This window comes from Mobula hypostoma, chromosome 7 (genome assembly GCF_963921235.1).
Source record: "Mobula hypostoma chromosome 7, sMobHyp1.1, whole genome shotgun sequence".
NCBI lineage: Eukaryota > Metazoa > Chordata > Chondrichthyes > Myliobatiformes > Myliobatidae > Mobula > Mobula hypostoma.
The window spans coordinates 62,702,515-62,717,364 of record NC_086103.1 but is presented as its reverse complement, the minus strand read 5'-3'; the positions used below and the strand labels follow the sequence as shown (position 1 = coordinate 62,717,364).

The 14,850-nt window shown below is 36.4% G+C and overlaps 1 protein-coding gene across 10 annotated transcripts in view; it reads right to left on the bottom strand.

Moving 5' to 3' along the window:
* Window positions 1-14,850, bottom strand: part of ablim3 (actin binding LIM protein family, member 3) — a 331,288-nt gene that overhangs the window by 38,614 nt on the left and 277,824 nt on the right. For 6 of the 10 annotated variants that reach the window (XM_063053520.1, XM_063053522.1, XM_063053525.1 and 3 more), the window contains 2 exons: window positions 8,547-8,636; window positions 6,156-6,209 (listed from right to left, as the gene is read on the bottom strand). The exons of 1 other annotated variant lie outside the window; for it this stretch is intronic. In XM_063053520.1, coding sequence (XP_062909590.1) covers window positions 6,156-6,209; window positions 8,547-8,636 — 144 coding nt within the window. The remainder of the gene's footprint in view (window positions 1-6,155; window positions 6,210-8,546; window positions 8,637-14,850) is intronic. 3 more of the 10 variants (XM_063053523.1, XM_063053529.1, XM_063053526.1) reach the window with 1 other exon arrangement.

Genomic DNA, 14,850 nt, shown 5'->3' with positions numbered 1-14,850 from the left:
AAATATGATGGCGACTAATACAGCTTAATTATGATCATGCGGATGAAACCTGAACACATTTAATTACTTAGCTTGGAAGGTAAACTTACTAATTATCCATTTCTGCACTCAGCACCTGTTCTGAGTGTTTGGGCATTTACTGAGAATTTTTTTTTAGCCTTACAAATATGGTTTGTTTAACGCAAATGTCACAATACAGGAGGCAGGTACTGCAAAGTCCAGGTGTAATTTCATTAAAAGGTCCTTTAATTTACCTTAATTGATTTAGTAATTGCATGATTGCCAAAATTCTGACTTCAGTTTTAAATTTCACGAAGGTATCATTCTGTCTTTTCCTCATCAGTATGACCTGTTCTTCTGAGAATATTAACACCAGCAAGTCTACTTACACACAATATACAATGGGGTCAACATAGACTATCTTATTAGAGCCGTGAGGAAACACTGATTAGTATGCCATTTTCTGTCTCTGCCTGATAGGAAATGTTACTGGAGCCAGGAATGAATCCCACTGAATAACATTGCAATGTCAAACACTAAGTGTTTACCAGAGCATTGATCAGAGTATCTCTCTAACCCAACTGGATCAGGTTTCTCACGTGAATACTGAGAACGTAATCACTAGGCAAACCAAGCTGCTTATCTATGTCCTATTAATAACAGTTATCCGAATTTATAACACTGGACAAATTTCCCAGTGGATTGGGTTGTTACAGAGAAATAGGATAAGCACACAGGCAAAATGTGAACTGCAAGTACTGTGAAAGGACACACAGACCAAACAAACAGTATGATGCAGCTTCCAAAACTGAAGTTTCCACCATTAGGAGTTCATCTTGTTCTGCTTACATAAAAGGTCAGCTAACTCAAATCCCAATAAAAGTGGCCAAATAAATCTTTGTGCAAGCAGATATAGAACATCTGACGGGAAAAGAAGTCACTACCAATTATCTGAGGTCAGGATTTTCCCTATAAGAAGACAATGATAAAAAGATTATCTTTATTTGTCACACATACATCAAAACATTCAATGAAATGTATTGTTGGCACAGTCTGAGGACGTGCTATGGGCAACTCACATAGTTACACAATGTCCTTTGCGTCTGGTGCCAACATAGTGTCCCTACAACTTACTAACCCTTATGAACCATTACATCTTTCCAATGTGGGAGGAAACTGGAGCAGCAGAGAAAAGCCATGTGGTCGCAGAGAGAATATATAAACTCCTTATAGGCAGCAGCAAGACTTGAACCTGATCACTGGCACTGTAAAGCTTTTGGCTAGTTGCAATGCTACCCTGCCACTAACACTTATAATATCTCATTGAAGACCAATTCAAGTTCCAGGTGTCTTTGCAACATAAGCAAACTGCTTTGTATGCCATCACATACAAATATTAGAGAGGAAAAGAAGCCACTCTTCATTGTCTGAAAGAGGGATAGGGATTGAATGAGAACATAATGGCAGTAGATTATGGGAGCATTCCTCATAAGGCAGGATGCCTCTCAAATGGGGCAATGTTATTTCTATCATCGTCATTCACATATCAGTAACCATCAATATTAAAAAAAAAGACACAAGAAAGCCAAAACAAAGCAAGAAATGTTCAGAGCGTTGCAGTGATTGCTCTCACAAAATTACCCTTTATTCCTCCAGGTAGTAAAGGACAACCAATGAACACCTCATGATATGCACAAGCTTGAATGTTTGTAGCTATTCTGTTACATTCATGACTTGTAATCTTGGTCTACACTGTTTGGGTGATTTTGAACTTATTCTCAAAGCACATAAAAGAACATTGTGTAACCATGTAAAAATTTGGTATAACAGATAATCCTCACTTGCCTTTCAACTAGATTTAAACACAGTAAGTTTCTCTTTTTGGAAAAAATTATATTCTACTTTGCTTTGGTGCAGAGCCCCTGAGTATATAAAGCTTTCCTACCAGCGTTCAGTGCTATTGATTAATTGCATTTATGTGAACTGTACTTTTAAATTCTGCTGTTGAATCTTGTTCACAGTAGCAGAAACATGGCCCTTAAGGTTATTTATTACCTGTAGTAAACGTTAATTTAAATTGGATGTTAAAGAAGTAAATACTGCTCGACAACTTTGCCCCACGACATGCAAATCATGGGCTCCAATGGTTTCAAAATAGTAGGTAAGAAATGCCCCATACTCCAGCCAGAGGTACACTATCCAGGAGATTAATATGTTTATTGTCCTTCACTTCTGTACATAAGGTGTTGAATATTGGATTAAGGTGCTAAAATTATTTCGGCTTGAGGCAGCTTTTGCTGGTGTGCCCAGAGATTCAAGTACATTACTCTCTAGACACATGCTTTCTAAATTTAGTCGAACACGAATCAACTGAATGAGCCTGTCCAAATATATATTAACAGTAAATTCTCCATATTTTTGCAATCTGAGCTGGCTCCTTTTCCTGCCTCTAAAGATAGCCTTTAAGCTAAAAGTGCATCTTAAATTTAGCACACTTTAATATCTCTGCTCGAACAAGCACAACTGACATACCAGGCAAAAGCAAGCTCAACTTAAGCGGCTTTTTCTGATTTTTAATTAGTTTTCTTCTGATCAACTGTATGCACTAACTTAATGCTAACACCACATAATGCTCAATGAAATTTTATGAAAAGACTATGAGGAATAGAAATATTTCTTGAATAAACACTCACAACATGCTGGAGGAACTCAGCAGGTTGGGCAGCATCCATGCAAATGCTCAGTCAACGTTTCGGGCCGGAACCCTTCGTCAGGACTGTAGGGGGGAAGGGGCAGAGGCCCTATAAAGAAGGTGGGGGGAGGGTGGGAAGGAGAAGGCTGGTAGGTTCCAGGTGAAAAACCAGTAAGGGGAAAGATAAAGGGGTGGGGGAGGGGAAGCAGGGAGGTGATAGGCAGGAAGGGTGAAGAAGGAATAGGGGAAAGCACAATGGGTAGTAGAAGTAGGCGGAACCATGAGGGAGGGGGCAGAGTGAAACTGGGATAGGGGAAGGGAGGGGGAGGGAATTACTGGAAGTTGGAGAATTCGATGTTCATACCAAGGGGCTAGAGACTACCTAGATGGTATATGAGGTGTTGCTCCTCCAATTTGAGTTTAGCCTCATCATGGCAGTAGAGGAGGCCATGTATGGACATATCCGAAAGGGAATGTGAATGTCTCCAGCCCCTTGGCATGAACATTGAACTCTCCAACTTCCGGTAATTCCCTCCCCCTCCTTTCCCCTATCTCTATTTCACTCTGCCCCCTCCCCCAGCTGCCTATCACCTCCCTCATGGTTCTGCCTCCTTCTACTACCCATTGTGCTTTCCCCTATTCCTTCTTCAGCTTTCCTGCCTATCCCCTCCCTGCTTCCCCTCCCCCACCCCTTTATCTTTCCCCATACTGGTTTTTCACCTGGAACCTACCAGCCTTCTCCTTCCCACCCTCCCTCTACCTTCTTTATAGGGCCTCTGCCCCTTCTCTCTTCAGTCCTGATGAAGAGTTCTGGCCCAAAACGTTGACTGGTCATTTCCACGGATGCTGCCCGACCTGCTGAGTTTCTCCAGCGTGTTGTGAGTGTTGCTTTGATCCCAGCATCTGCAGAGTATTTTGTTTTTAATATTTCTTGAATAATTGGATGTTCTCCTATTATTAATGTGATATTGCAAAGAATACCTTAGAAATATTTAATGTATTATATGAGAAAAATATTTAGAGCTTGTCAATAAGTATATTTCCATTATTCAACAAGTTCAGATATTCAAGCCCAAGTTCTCGTTGACCGCTCATCCAGTGAATGTTGCTATAACTTGTGACAATTTGGCTGAGTCATGGGAGGTATTATTAGAGGGCTGGAATAATATAATGAATACTAAGAGATGCTTCTCTTTGGGTCAAAATAATTATAACTTCCAAATGCCAACTGCTATTCTTGCATCTTATATGACAATTATTAAGATTATGAGACCTGTATATCTTATTGGTGATAATAGTCACCTTCTGTTATTTAGTAATAGTATTGTGCTGTGCAAGCTTTTTATGTGCTGCTGAGTCAATCGCTGAAACTCACCAACATTTCTTAATGCACACGATGCACAATGGAAAATTAAATTGTAAACATCTACGTGGCTGATGCAGCAGCATACAAGTCTGTTGATATTAGAGCAATCTGCATGCAAAGCACATTGTCATAGGATTTGGAATGTGTGGCAGGATGGAGTTCAGCCACAGAAGAAAGGAAGACTGTCTGAAGGTGTCTATCTTGCCTGCTTTGTTGCTATGATGTCCACAATTGAACGCTGACTCCTTCAAGGCTCCCACCATGCCAAGAGGTCACGTAAGTTAACTTGTGGCTTCTGATGAGATCATCAGAATGAGATTATGTAAAGTTATTGAGCACAGCAGTGGTAAAGGCCCAGCAATTCTATCCTTGACATGGATGGTTCCTTGTACGCCATGTTCAAACAATCATCAACTTCAGTGAAAGTGCATATGCATATGTGGTATTAGTTATTAACCATCGTAATTTTTGTAGATGCACTGTATTTCTTTCTATAATATGTGACTAATTATCCAATTATTCACATGAAATTGATAGCCAATAACATAACACATTTTAAGCTAAGAATTCATCTTCCTACCAGTTATTCTAGCAAATAACACTATTTTACATAAAATACCTGCTAGAAATATCTATTGTCCCAGTAATAAAAGATGCACAACTATTACCTTTATTTGACAAATATAAACAAGGATGCAGAAATATAGAACGGAGTTCATCATGGTATGAACCTTGTATTTGCATGTAATTAAAGATACAAACCATGTTCTTAAAATTAATTAGACTTGGATTAATTACATAGTCTAGATAGATTACAATACTGGTGAGACATTTGTTTTAGATATGAGTTAGTTGCTTCGATGTTCCATTCTCAATAAAGTAAATCTTAGCATCTTTGCAACCATAATTGCATTCCTCTTAATGATACAAAATGGAAGACATATTGTTGATTTTGAATCTCTTGTTTTTCTAAGAGACATACATTGAAATTCACAGATTGAATAACTATATTAAAGTAACCAAGATTACTTACAGCATATTGATGAGCCAAAGCCCAGTTAGCAGGCAGGAAAAGAAACAAGCATCAGAGTGAGGAATGTAAGCAACAGGATATGGAAAAAATATATATATTGAAGAGAAAATTTTTCTTTTTCAGCACGGTGTGGAGGGCAACAAAGTGCAAATTTATGTCTATTTTATTTATAGTTCAATAGTGAACTGCAGGTTTTAAATTGTCTGTTTCAGAAAAGTACAAACAAAGTCTTTTTCCATCACAATCACTGTAATACTGTATATACGTACAGCAGCTACAGTGATGTATGTATGTTCAAAGAATTATTGCTTATTTCACCTGGGGGAAGAAATCAAGTTACATGTTTCTAATATTTATTTACTATAAATAATAACAATCAGTCTCCTTCATTATTAAGCATGAAGAAAATGTTTAATAATGGAAAACTGCTACTGTGCATAATGAGCCTGTCAATTAAACTGGTGCCCAAACAATTGAATGATACAGGGTTTCTTCTTTTGATTCAAATTCGGTGAAATGATGCTCATAGACAAGACTGTAGGAGAAATTGCCTTCTCAAATACATAACAATTGTTTATTTTTCTTATAGGCTGCAAACCAGATTGAATTGGTGATTGCTGCAAAAAAAAAACAGGAACCAGAAGGCTCACTCAAAATATGATCTACATGTTGGTAATCAGTTTGAAAAATTTCTAGGAAACAAACAAAAACAATAATTTCCTCGGGTGCAAATAGGTCTCAGTAAAGTATGTTTATCATAAGGTTGCTTACTATTTTCTTTGAAATGGCCTGAAAGAGTTGTGTGGAATAGTGATGCAGGATAATGTATGAAAAATATCTTTTTCAAAATCTAGGAGAAAGGTATATTTACTAACTGTGCAAACTGAAAATTTAAGTACAGAGAAATTCTCTGCATTAGAGTCACTTGATAATTTACAAAGAATTATTCTTAAAACTATTTAGCTCATAAGCCTTAGTTCAACTGTATTTTACTGAACAAACTCTACATTTAAAAATACTGTAAACATTAAAAGACTTATGTGTAAGAATCATGCAGATAGTACCATGTCGCTTATAGATAGGGGGCTTCCGGTAGATATTAGAACTTTCTCCACTAGCTGAAGAAAAAGAGAAGAAAGCAAGGATAGCAATTGTTAATACAGCAAAATACAATGTACTGACATAGTGCGTCATATAGAATAGTACTTCATTCTGACATAGCATTAATTAAGAAGGTTTTACTTCAGTTAGCTATTGAATCATAATAATATGCAGTAAATTACATAAGATTTCATTTTAGTCCTGTAATTTATCTTAATTAGAGTGTAAATTCAATGCTGAATCCAATCCTTGTGTTAACTTGATACTTCCTGAATTGTAGTAATATCCAAAACTTCAGATACCTTTAACTAAGTCTATACTGTGGATTAATTCATTTTACTTGCTTTGTTTTGAGACACTTTCTTTTCAAGTTTATTGTCATCTGACTGTAATATATACAACCACATGAAACAAGGTTCCTCTGGGCCTTGGTGCAACTACAAAACATATATCACATATTTTTGCATGTAATATGCCATGAAAGTGGCCTTATAAATAAATGAAGCAAATCCAATGACTGTTAACAGCATGAAGACATGATCCTGAAGCATAGCATTGCATTGCAGTAATGGTGCTTGCCTCTACAATTACACATCATGCCAGTTCCATTGAAAAGAAAATCACCAGAAAGCCAACAGAAAAATAAATGATGCAAAGTGTTGGCACATTCATGGCATAAACAAATGCTGCATATTTGTTTCATAAAGCAATTGTCACTATTTGGAACCTATTTGAAGCAAACTTATGCCTGATCATTAATATGTCACATTCCATTGGTTGTGTATCACAAATTAGTAGGTAAAAATGGAGAGTTACTAACAAGTTATTGTGAGGCTGTGGCCCAAAAGTAGAACTGACCCTTCCTTAAACACTAACATTCTACATAGATTTTCCAAACTTGCTGTTGGTGTTGGTTTTACTCCAGAAAACAAATAAGTGAGCCATGCAACTATCACAATCATTTCTATCTATTTAGCAATATACCACTGGATTGTGTTCTCACTTCCCATCTGCTGGGACTTGCTGTGTAAAGCTAATTTTTTATGTATTCTGGAAGTACGGTAAAGTGCCAATGGGATGCACTTTTTTGTTGCCTTTTGAAATGTTCTGACATAATGAATGAGACATACAGAAACAGAAAAGGTGTCTTTGGACATAGTACATGTAAAAATATCACGAATGTCATTGTACATGTAGGAAGCAGTAACTTATTTTATGCACCCATATGTTCTTTAAGAATACAGAGTTATCTCTAAATGTTCAGTGCAAACCTTGTTCAGTCATGTGAAAAAAGCTGCTTTAGTTCTTTTAAGAGTTATAAACTTGACAATGTATTTATTTCTAAATAACATTATAGATCTGGAACAGTTAAGAAATGGGCAATCATGGGGACCTTGTGTACAACATCGCTATGAATGATGAAAGAATTAAAAAGCAGTTTTCTTCTAATTAGGAGTTCTGTGAGAAAATTTAAGTGCCGCATGTACAGCACTGGAATACTCTGTCTATCTTTCCATATGAAGCCTTTACCCATGAATTTACTAAACATAATCATCTCCATTTCTAAGTTCAATGCACTATAATCTGCAAGAATTCTGATGAATGAATAACTCCATCTATTTGTCCTTTGAGAAATATTGCACAGCTGTTCTATTACTTTGTGTTCCCCAACTCCTCTTGACTGAGATTGGGGATTTCTGATAACAGAAATATTTAAAAAATCATTTTATGGAATTCTGGCAACATTTGGATGGTCTTCCCCCATGTGCCCTTGAGAAAGTAGAAGATTTTGCCTTCTTAAACTGTGGTTGACAACTCTCTTGAATAGAAGTTAGCTCCACAGTGCTTGTGGGTAGGGAATTACATGGTTTTGACCCAGCATTGATAAAGAAGTGGTAATAAATTTCCAATTGAGGAGTGGGTGTGACTTGGAGAGGAACCTGATGCTAATGGAATTTCCTTGTGCCTCTGCACTTGCATAGACCTCATGTACACCATTTGTGTTGTCTGCCAAAATATTATTTTCTACTAAGTTGCCACACATCTCTATGTAATTCTGCATTTGTCAGCAGTCTTGTGGCACATGGGATCTCTCTCCAAATAATTTACTAAGGCGAACATGTAAGCATCTATTTATTGGCAATGTTTAATAATTGATATGGAACTTTATAACTGAGAATCAAAATGGTTAAGTTGTTTCCCACTGAGCTTGAATCTGCATGTCTCTTTGCAACAGCTATTGATTTTTGCTGTGTGCAATTCTACATTTGAAACTATCACCTTAAAGTAAAATAGAAATTCTGTTATTTGGTCTAATGCATTCAAGCCATGCTGGTGAATGCGTAAGCTCCTACCTGGTATATGGAAATGTATAGGAGTCTGGACAGGACTTGGCTTGATGTCTAGCTGGCTATAATAAGGTGAACTCCGGCCGCTTTCAGTGCCTCCAAAGAATTGCAAAGAAAGCAGCAGAAACATGAATAAATAAATAAAGGCGAAGGCTGTGAAGCAAACAAGAATGAGTAATCGGTTCACAGTACCATGCTTTTCCAACAAGGAGCTTCACTGTCATTGATTTCTTTTTGCTTTTTTCTAAAGTGCTCTGTTTATACTGTCAAACTTTCATGCAAAGAATGACAGGCACATTATCTATTTAGATTTATCCATTTTCTTTTATTTTTGAGCTTTAATTTGATGTCAATATATCATGAAATTAATCAAAAGTTTTCAAATCTTGAGTGCTAATTCCATAATCACTCAACAGAATGACAATGGGATTTTCCCTCTAATTCCCCACTGCTCCAATACAGGATTCCTCCCTACCAATCAACTCCACCCTGCCCTACTAGTGGGAGTTTTGTGTAAGTATATGCCACTTGTGACCTCCTTGCCAGAAAATATGGTAAATTAAACTCTTGGCCAGATTGCTTGCATCTTGCCACATGACGTGCCAATTGAAGGTTCTCACTTATATAAGTTCTTGAACACACAATCAACGTTTACAAAGAAACAATTGCAATTTCTTCTTTCAATTGTAATGAAATGGAATTTTCTGACAAACAGAAACTAAAATAATCTAAGCTGTATTGCAACATTTGTCAATGAACATTTCACATACCAATTAAAGTTTCTTTAGAATGGTAACAAAATTATATTTTTTCAACAAATAAGGCTACCATTTCCATTATTTTATTATATTTCATTGGTATGAAATAGATTCTTTACACTTAGATATTTACTCAAAGTAAAGCAATTTTAATTAAAATATTTTCATATTTAGTAGAATTATTCATTAGTAACATTACTTTCCATTGAAGATCTTTGGGGTGAGTCAAATCTTGTAAATCAAAGATTTATGAGTTAGCATATTACACTCTGCCTCTGAAATTCACTAATATGGCTGATCCTATACTATAACATAGATACCATTCTGACCAGGGATGAATTTCCAGGCATCAATATTTTACTCATTTATTTACTTTTCGAATGAATATAATATTTAAATAATTCAATAATTTTTCATTATTTTCAAATTCTACATCTTGCCATTAACCCCTTTGGACAACATTTAATATTCCACAATTATTTTCTAAGCCAAAATTTGTTCAAATGCTATTAAAGAGTTAAAAATATTTTAAAAGGTATGTTTTTACTGTAGCTTTTTCTTCTCTGGAAAACAGGACACCACATCTATCCTGCTCACTAATTCAAAGGCGAGAACTGCCCTTAATATCATGCGCAGATTTTCAAATCCCTGATGTGCATTTAAGATGTCATACCGACAGCTAACAAGAATTTGCACTAATTGAAAGGAAAAGTTATATCTACAAACTCAATTAATCAGGAGAATGAAATCAAAGAAGACGCGTCCGCAAGAGAACTACTTTAAAGATATTCGATCTTTTTTTCATTGATATTATTCCTATGCAAAAGCAGTAATAATTTACCTAAACCCCTGCCTAAGATCAAATAGCTGGGATAGCACCAGGAATCTTCCAGATACAGATGGATTATTCATGAAATAAAATCACTGCTCTAACAAGAAAAATAAAACTTCCATTTTAACTTAATTTCATTTTTTTCTCTGTAACTCATGTTCATCGTGAAAGTGGTTTCATCGCACTAATTGCCCTTCAGTATTTTACTAAAGTCAACATTCTTTACTATATTGTGTTAGTAAGCTACTCATTGATAGAAACATTTAGCAATTTGGACTGAGACTGTTCAACCTTGCTCTATTCTTTTTTGAGCAAAGGCTTATCATGGCACAGTTACCATTATTCCTGCTGGGAATCACACTAACCTAGATCATAATGAGCAGTACATTACTGAGAGGACATTCCTCACCTTTCTTATTATCACCGAGGGAGCAACAAGATATGAATGCAGTGTATCATATACATGATATGAATACTTTCATATACAATATGTTTGATGTTTCACATCAGTGTGTAACTTAAGCACCCAAGTTTTTTTTACATATAAGAAGCTTTGGTTAAAGAAAACCAGAGAATGATGTTGTGTTCTAATAACTTAATCAATCAATTAATGCAGTTATATGGTAAATTTCATAAATTGTCACCTGCAGTGCTGGAACAGCATACGGGTGGGTTATTGTTACACCTTTTTATTTTACATATTACACAGAGATAGAATACATTTTCCAGAGTATCTGATGTTTAAAGAGAGCAAGAAATCCGCAAGCACTCTGGACCTTGATTCCATTTGCAAACTTTTTCATGTTCCTAACTATTGCTGTTCTGGCCTCCAATTTCGGCTTTGGTTGCACACTAAAACCCAAAATCTGATCCCTTGGCTCACACTCTGAACTAATGAGTGAGCCAGATGCAAGAATATCAGGATTTCTGAACAACCGGATGCTGGATTAAAACACTTGTGGATTTCAGTAAATCGGTGATCTTTATCCCATGACATCCTAAAGGCGCATGATATTCCAAGTAGTTCCATGTAACTCAGTCAAATTTATTCTGCTGTTTTTTTCAGGTGAATTAATAGATAGAAACCTGCATTTTTAATAAGCTATTAATTTGGAATGAATAGAGAATTCTATAGCTTATCTCAAAGATATTAACACCAGTAAGAACTTGAAAATAATTTTTTTATGAATCATGCAAAAAGAAAGGTGAACAACAGGAATTCTGCTGATGCTGGAAATTCAAGCAACTCACATCAAAGTTGCTGGTGAACGCAGCAGGCCAGGCAGCATCTCTAGGAAGAGGTACAGTCGACGTTTCAGGCCGAGACCCTTCGTCAGGACTAACGAAGGGTCTCGGCCTGAAACGTCGACTGTACCTCTTCCTAGAGATGCTGCCTGGCCTGCCCTGTTCACCAGCAACTTTGATGTGTGTTAAAAGAAAGGTGAATCTGTGATTATGGAAAACAGAAACTTCTTTTTCTAGTAAACACATAATAGGACTATACAGATCAGGGCCGGATTAAGCTAGTGTGGAGCCTGTAGCATATGTTAAGAAGGGGCCCTAAATTTAAAAAGCACATAAGTATTAAACCATAAATTATTTACTTGCATAGTAAAGTAATTCAATTTTTTCATTTGCTATACAGCCAGATAATAGGACAAATGTCTGACACTTCAGCAATAGTATTACTTAAATGTAGGTATCAATTTCAAATGTCAAAAGTAACAAAACTACAATTTAAAAGTTAGATTTTCTAGATTTAGCTTGAGCATATTTGTTGATGATTTGGAAATGTCTATTTCATGCAGAAATTCATGTTCAGTGCTCATTAGAGTGAGATTGTTCAATCTGTTTTGACCCATGGTGCTCCTTACTTCATTTTTAATTCTTTTCAGTTTTGAAAATGAGCGTTCTCCACTGCAGTTGGTAACCATGAGTGACAAATAGATGCGCAAGGCATTTTCTACATTTGGAAAATATGACTCCAAAGAATTGTCAGTTATCAAACGGTACAACTGTAACTCTACAAGTTTTTGTTTGGCGCCAATATGAGAAGCAAGATCAGTTCTCAACAGTTCAGTAAACTGCACAAATTCTTCATTAAGACTTTCTTCCAGATCTTCCGGATATGATTTAATAAGATTTGGTGGCCTCTTTACAATCTCTTCAGGTGTAAATGACTGTAACTGATCAAGGAATCCAAAAACACCATTCACCTTCAGATAAGCTTTCTGCCTTTTTGACAGGGCAGAAAGCAAGCTGTCAATAATGGCAAGAAATGCTCAGTTTGAGAAAGCATTTGAGATTCAACAAGTGGATCAAGAGTGCTGGAACCGCTGAAATCATCATACGCGCGATTTTGCTTGTGTTTTCTTCGAGCTTGCTGTTGATAATCTTCACACTTAGTCAGATCCTTGCCTTTTTGCTCAATGTCTGAAAAAGTAGACCACATAGCTTGAATATATCCATGCAAGGATTCATAGAGTGCACAAGCTGTGTTCAAGTTTTGGCCAGAAGATTGCAAAGAAGCACTGGTCATTTGAAAATGCTGTATGACCATTATTCCTGTTTCCAACTTCATCATAGTTGAAAATAGTCTACAAGCCTGTTGTTGACACTCTGCCTTCTGATCATAGTTATTTGAAATGTCATCTAAGATTTGTTTTATTGCAGAAAAGCTGTGTAAAAGTGCTTTTGTTGCATCTGCACGAGCTGACCACCTGGTGTTTGACATTCTTTTCACAATGGGCAAATGAGCACCACCATCAGATAATGCAGCAGAAAGGAGATCCCACCGATAAGTAGAAGCAGAAAAAAATGTGTACAGGTTTTCTACAAATTGAAAGAAAATTAATGCTTCTTGACAACATTCAGCAGCACATTTTCCAACCAAATTTAGTGAATGTGCAAAACATGGAATGTAATCCGCAAACTCGTTCAGCTCTTTAATTCGTGCTTGTAAGCCACTATACTTACCACTCATGTTGCTGGCATTGTCATAACTTTGACCACGGCAGTCTTTTATATCAATGTCATTTTCCTTTAAAAAGTCAAGTAAACTTTGAGCGAGCTGTTCAGCGCTATGACCTTCCATATCCAAAACTTCACAAATCTTTCAACTGGTCCAGATGGCAAAACATAGCACACAGTCAAAGTCAGCTGGTCCACATTAGATATATCTGGAGTAGAATCCAATGAAACAGAATAATACTTGTATTTCTTCACTTCACCGATAATGTGATCCAATATGCTGGATCCAATCAGATTGATGAATTCCTCACATGTTGTTTTAGATAGGTATAATTTATGTCGCCTTCCTTGGTTTGCATGAGCATTTATACCACGACACAGCAAGGAGCCAACACACGCCTGCACACACATACTGTACCATGCAGCATGTAGCTCCCCCGACATGAAAACAACAGCGTTGCCAGATCGTTGTTGTTGTGGCGTGGATGAAATCACAGCGCGTTGCATTACCGGTAGGTACAAGGCAGTTTCTTTATTCGACAAAACAAGGTTACAGCAGGCAGAGACCCCCAGTAGAACAGGTCTAACCGCCTTGTGATTGAGGCTTGATATGTATTTGCTAAACATGAAGGACATTTCATAGTTACAAGTATGGATATTCCTTTGAAGTTTTCACATCTTTTAATTAAATTCGTTCTACCGGCACCAATATGCCTAAACTGGCATTCATGGCCTTTAGGAATGCAAGTTAAAATCCAAAATACATTATTTGGTATGGTACGTGCTAACACAGAGGACAATTCCTATTCAAAAAGCATAGATATGGTGTCTTCGCAACTACCTGTAAACTTAGCATTCTTGTCTCAGAGGCGTCAGAGATGCATTGGTACAAATGAAACTGGGTTCACAGTTTTTAGAAAATGCATTGTTATGAACTCAATCTGCAGTACTTTGTCAAAGAACAGAAGACTGATGGCTGAAGTCATTTATTTAAGAGTAAATGAATTGTCTACCCAAAACTCACTCTAACAGTCGTGAGAATACAGTGAGATGCCAATTTCACCAGACTGCAGTTTGCAAGCATTTAGTGCAGGCGGGGCCCTCGAAAATGCGGGGCCCGTAGCATATGCTACTTTTGCTACTAGGTTAATCCGGCCCTGATACAGATCAGAAGATAAACATAACAGCAGCAACAAAACTCTCAATGTGAAAGTAGAAATGAAGTCTTCTCTTTCTCACTTTGAAACTCAATGCATTGATAGCTGCTATTTTGTAAATTGTAAATACAAGGAATGAAGAATTGGTGGGAAAATAAATAAATTGGAAGATGCTGGACATTAAAAAAATTTCAAAATATTACTCTATGATTCATAATAAATGTATCTTGTCATGGTCATTATATAAAATTTTAGGTAAGATAGGGTTAATGTTTATACTGGACTATAACCACATCTTCATAGATTACTTTGAATTATGAATCAAATCTAGAACAGAGGAAGGTGAACAATAACTACTGCAGAATTCCACTCCAACATTTTAAATTGCTCCTTTTAACCAGCCAATGCTCTAATTTTGTAGAACAAAATGTCATAGGTCACACCATTGAATCTTCCTTTTGAGAGCTTCAGAGAGGTTTACCGGATTGTGAGTAGTAGGTACATACATAAAATGAACATAACAAGGGAAAATATAGCTAACTTTTTAAAATCACCTGTTTAATCAGCTGAGAATAAATTTTGTAACAAATATT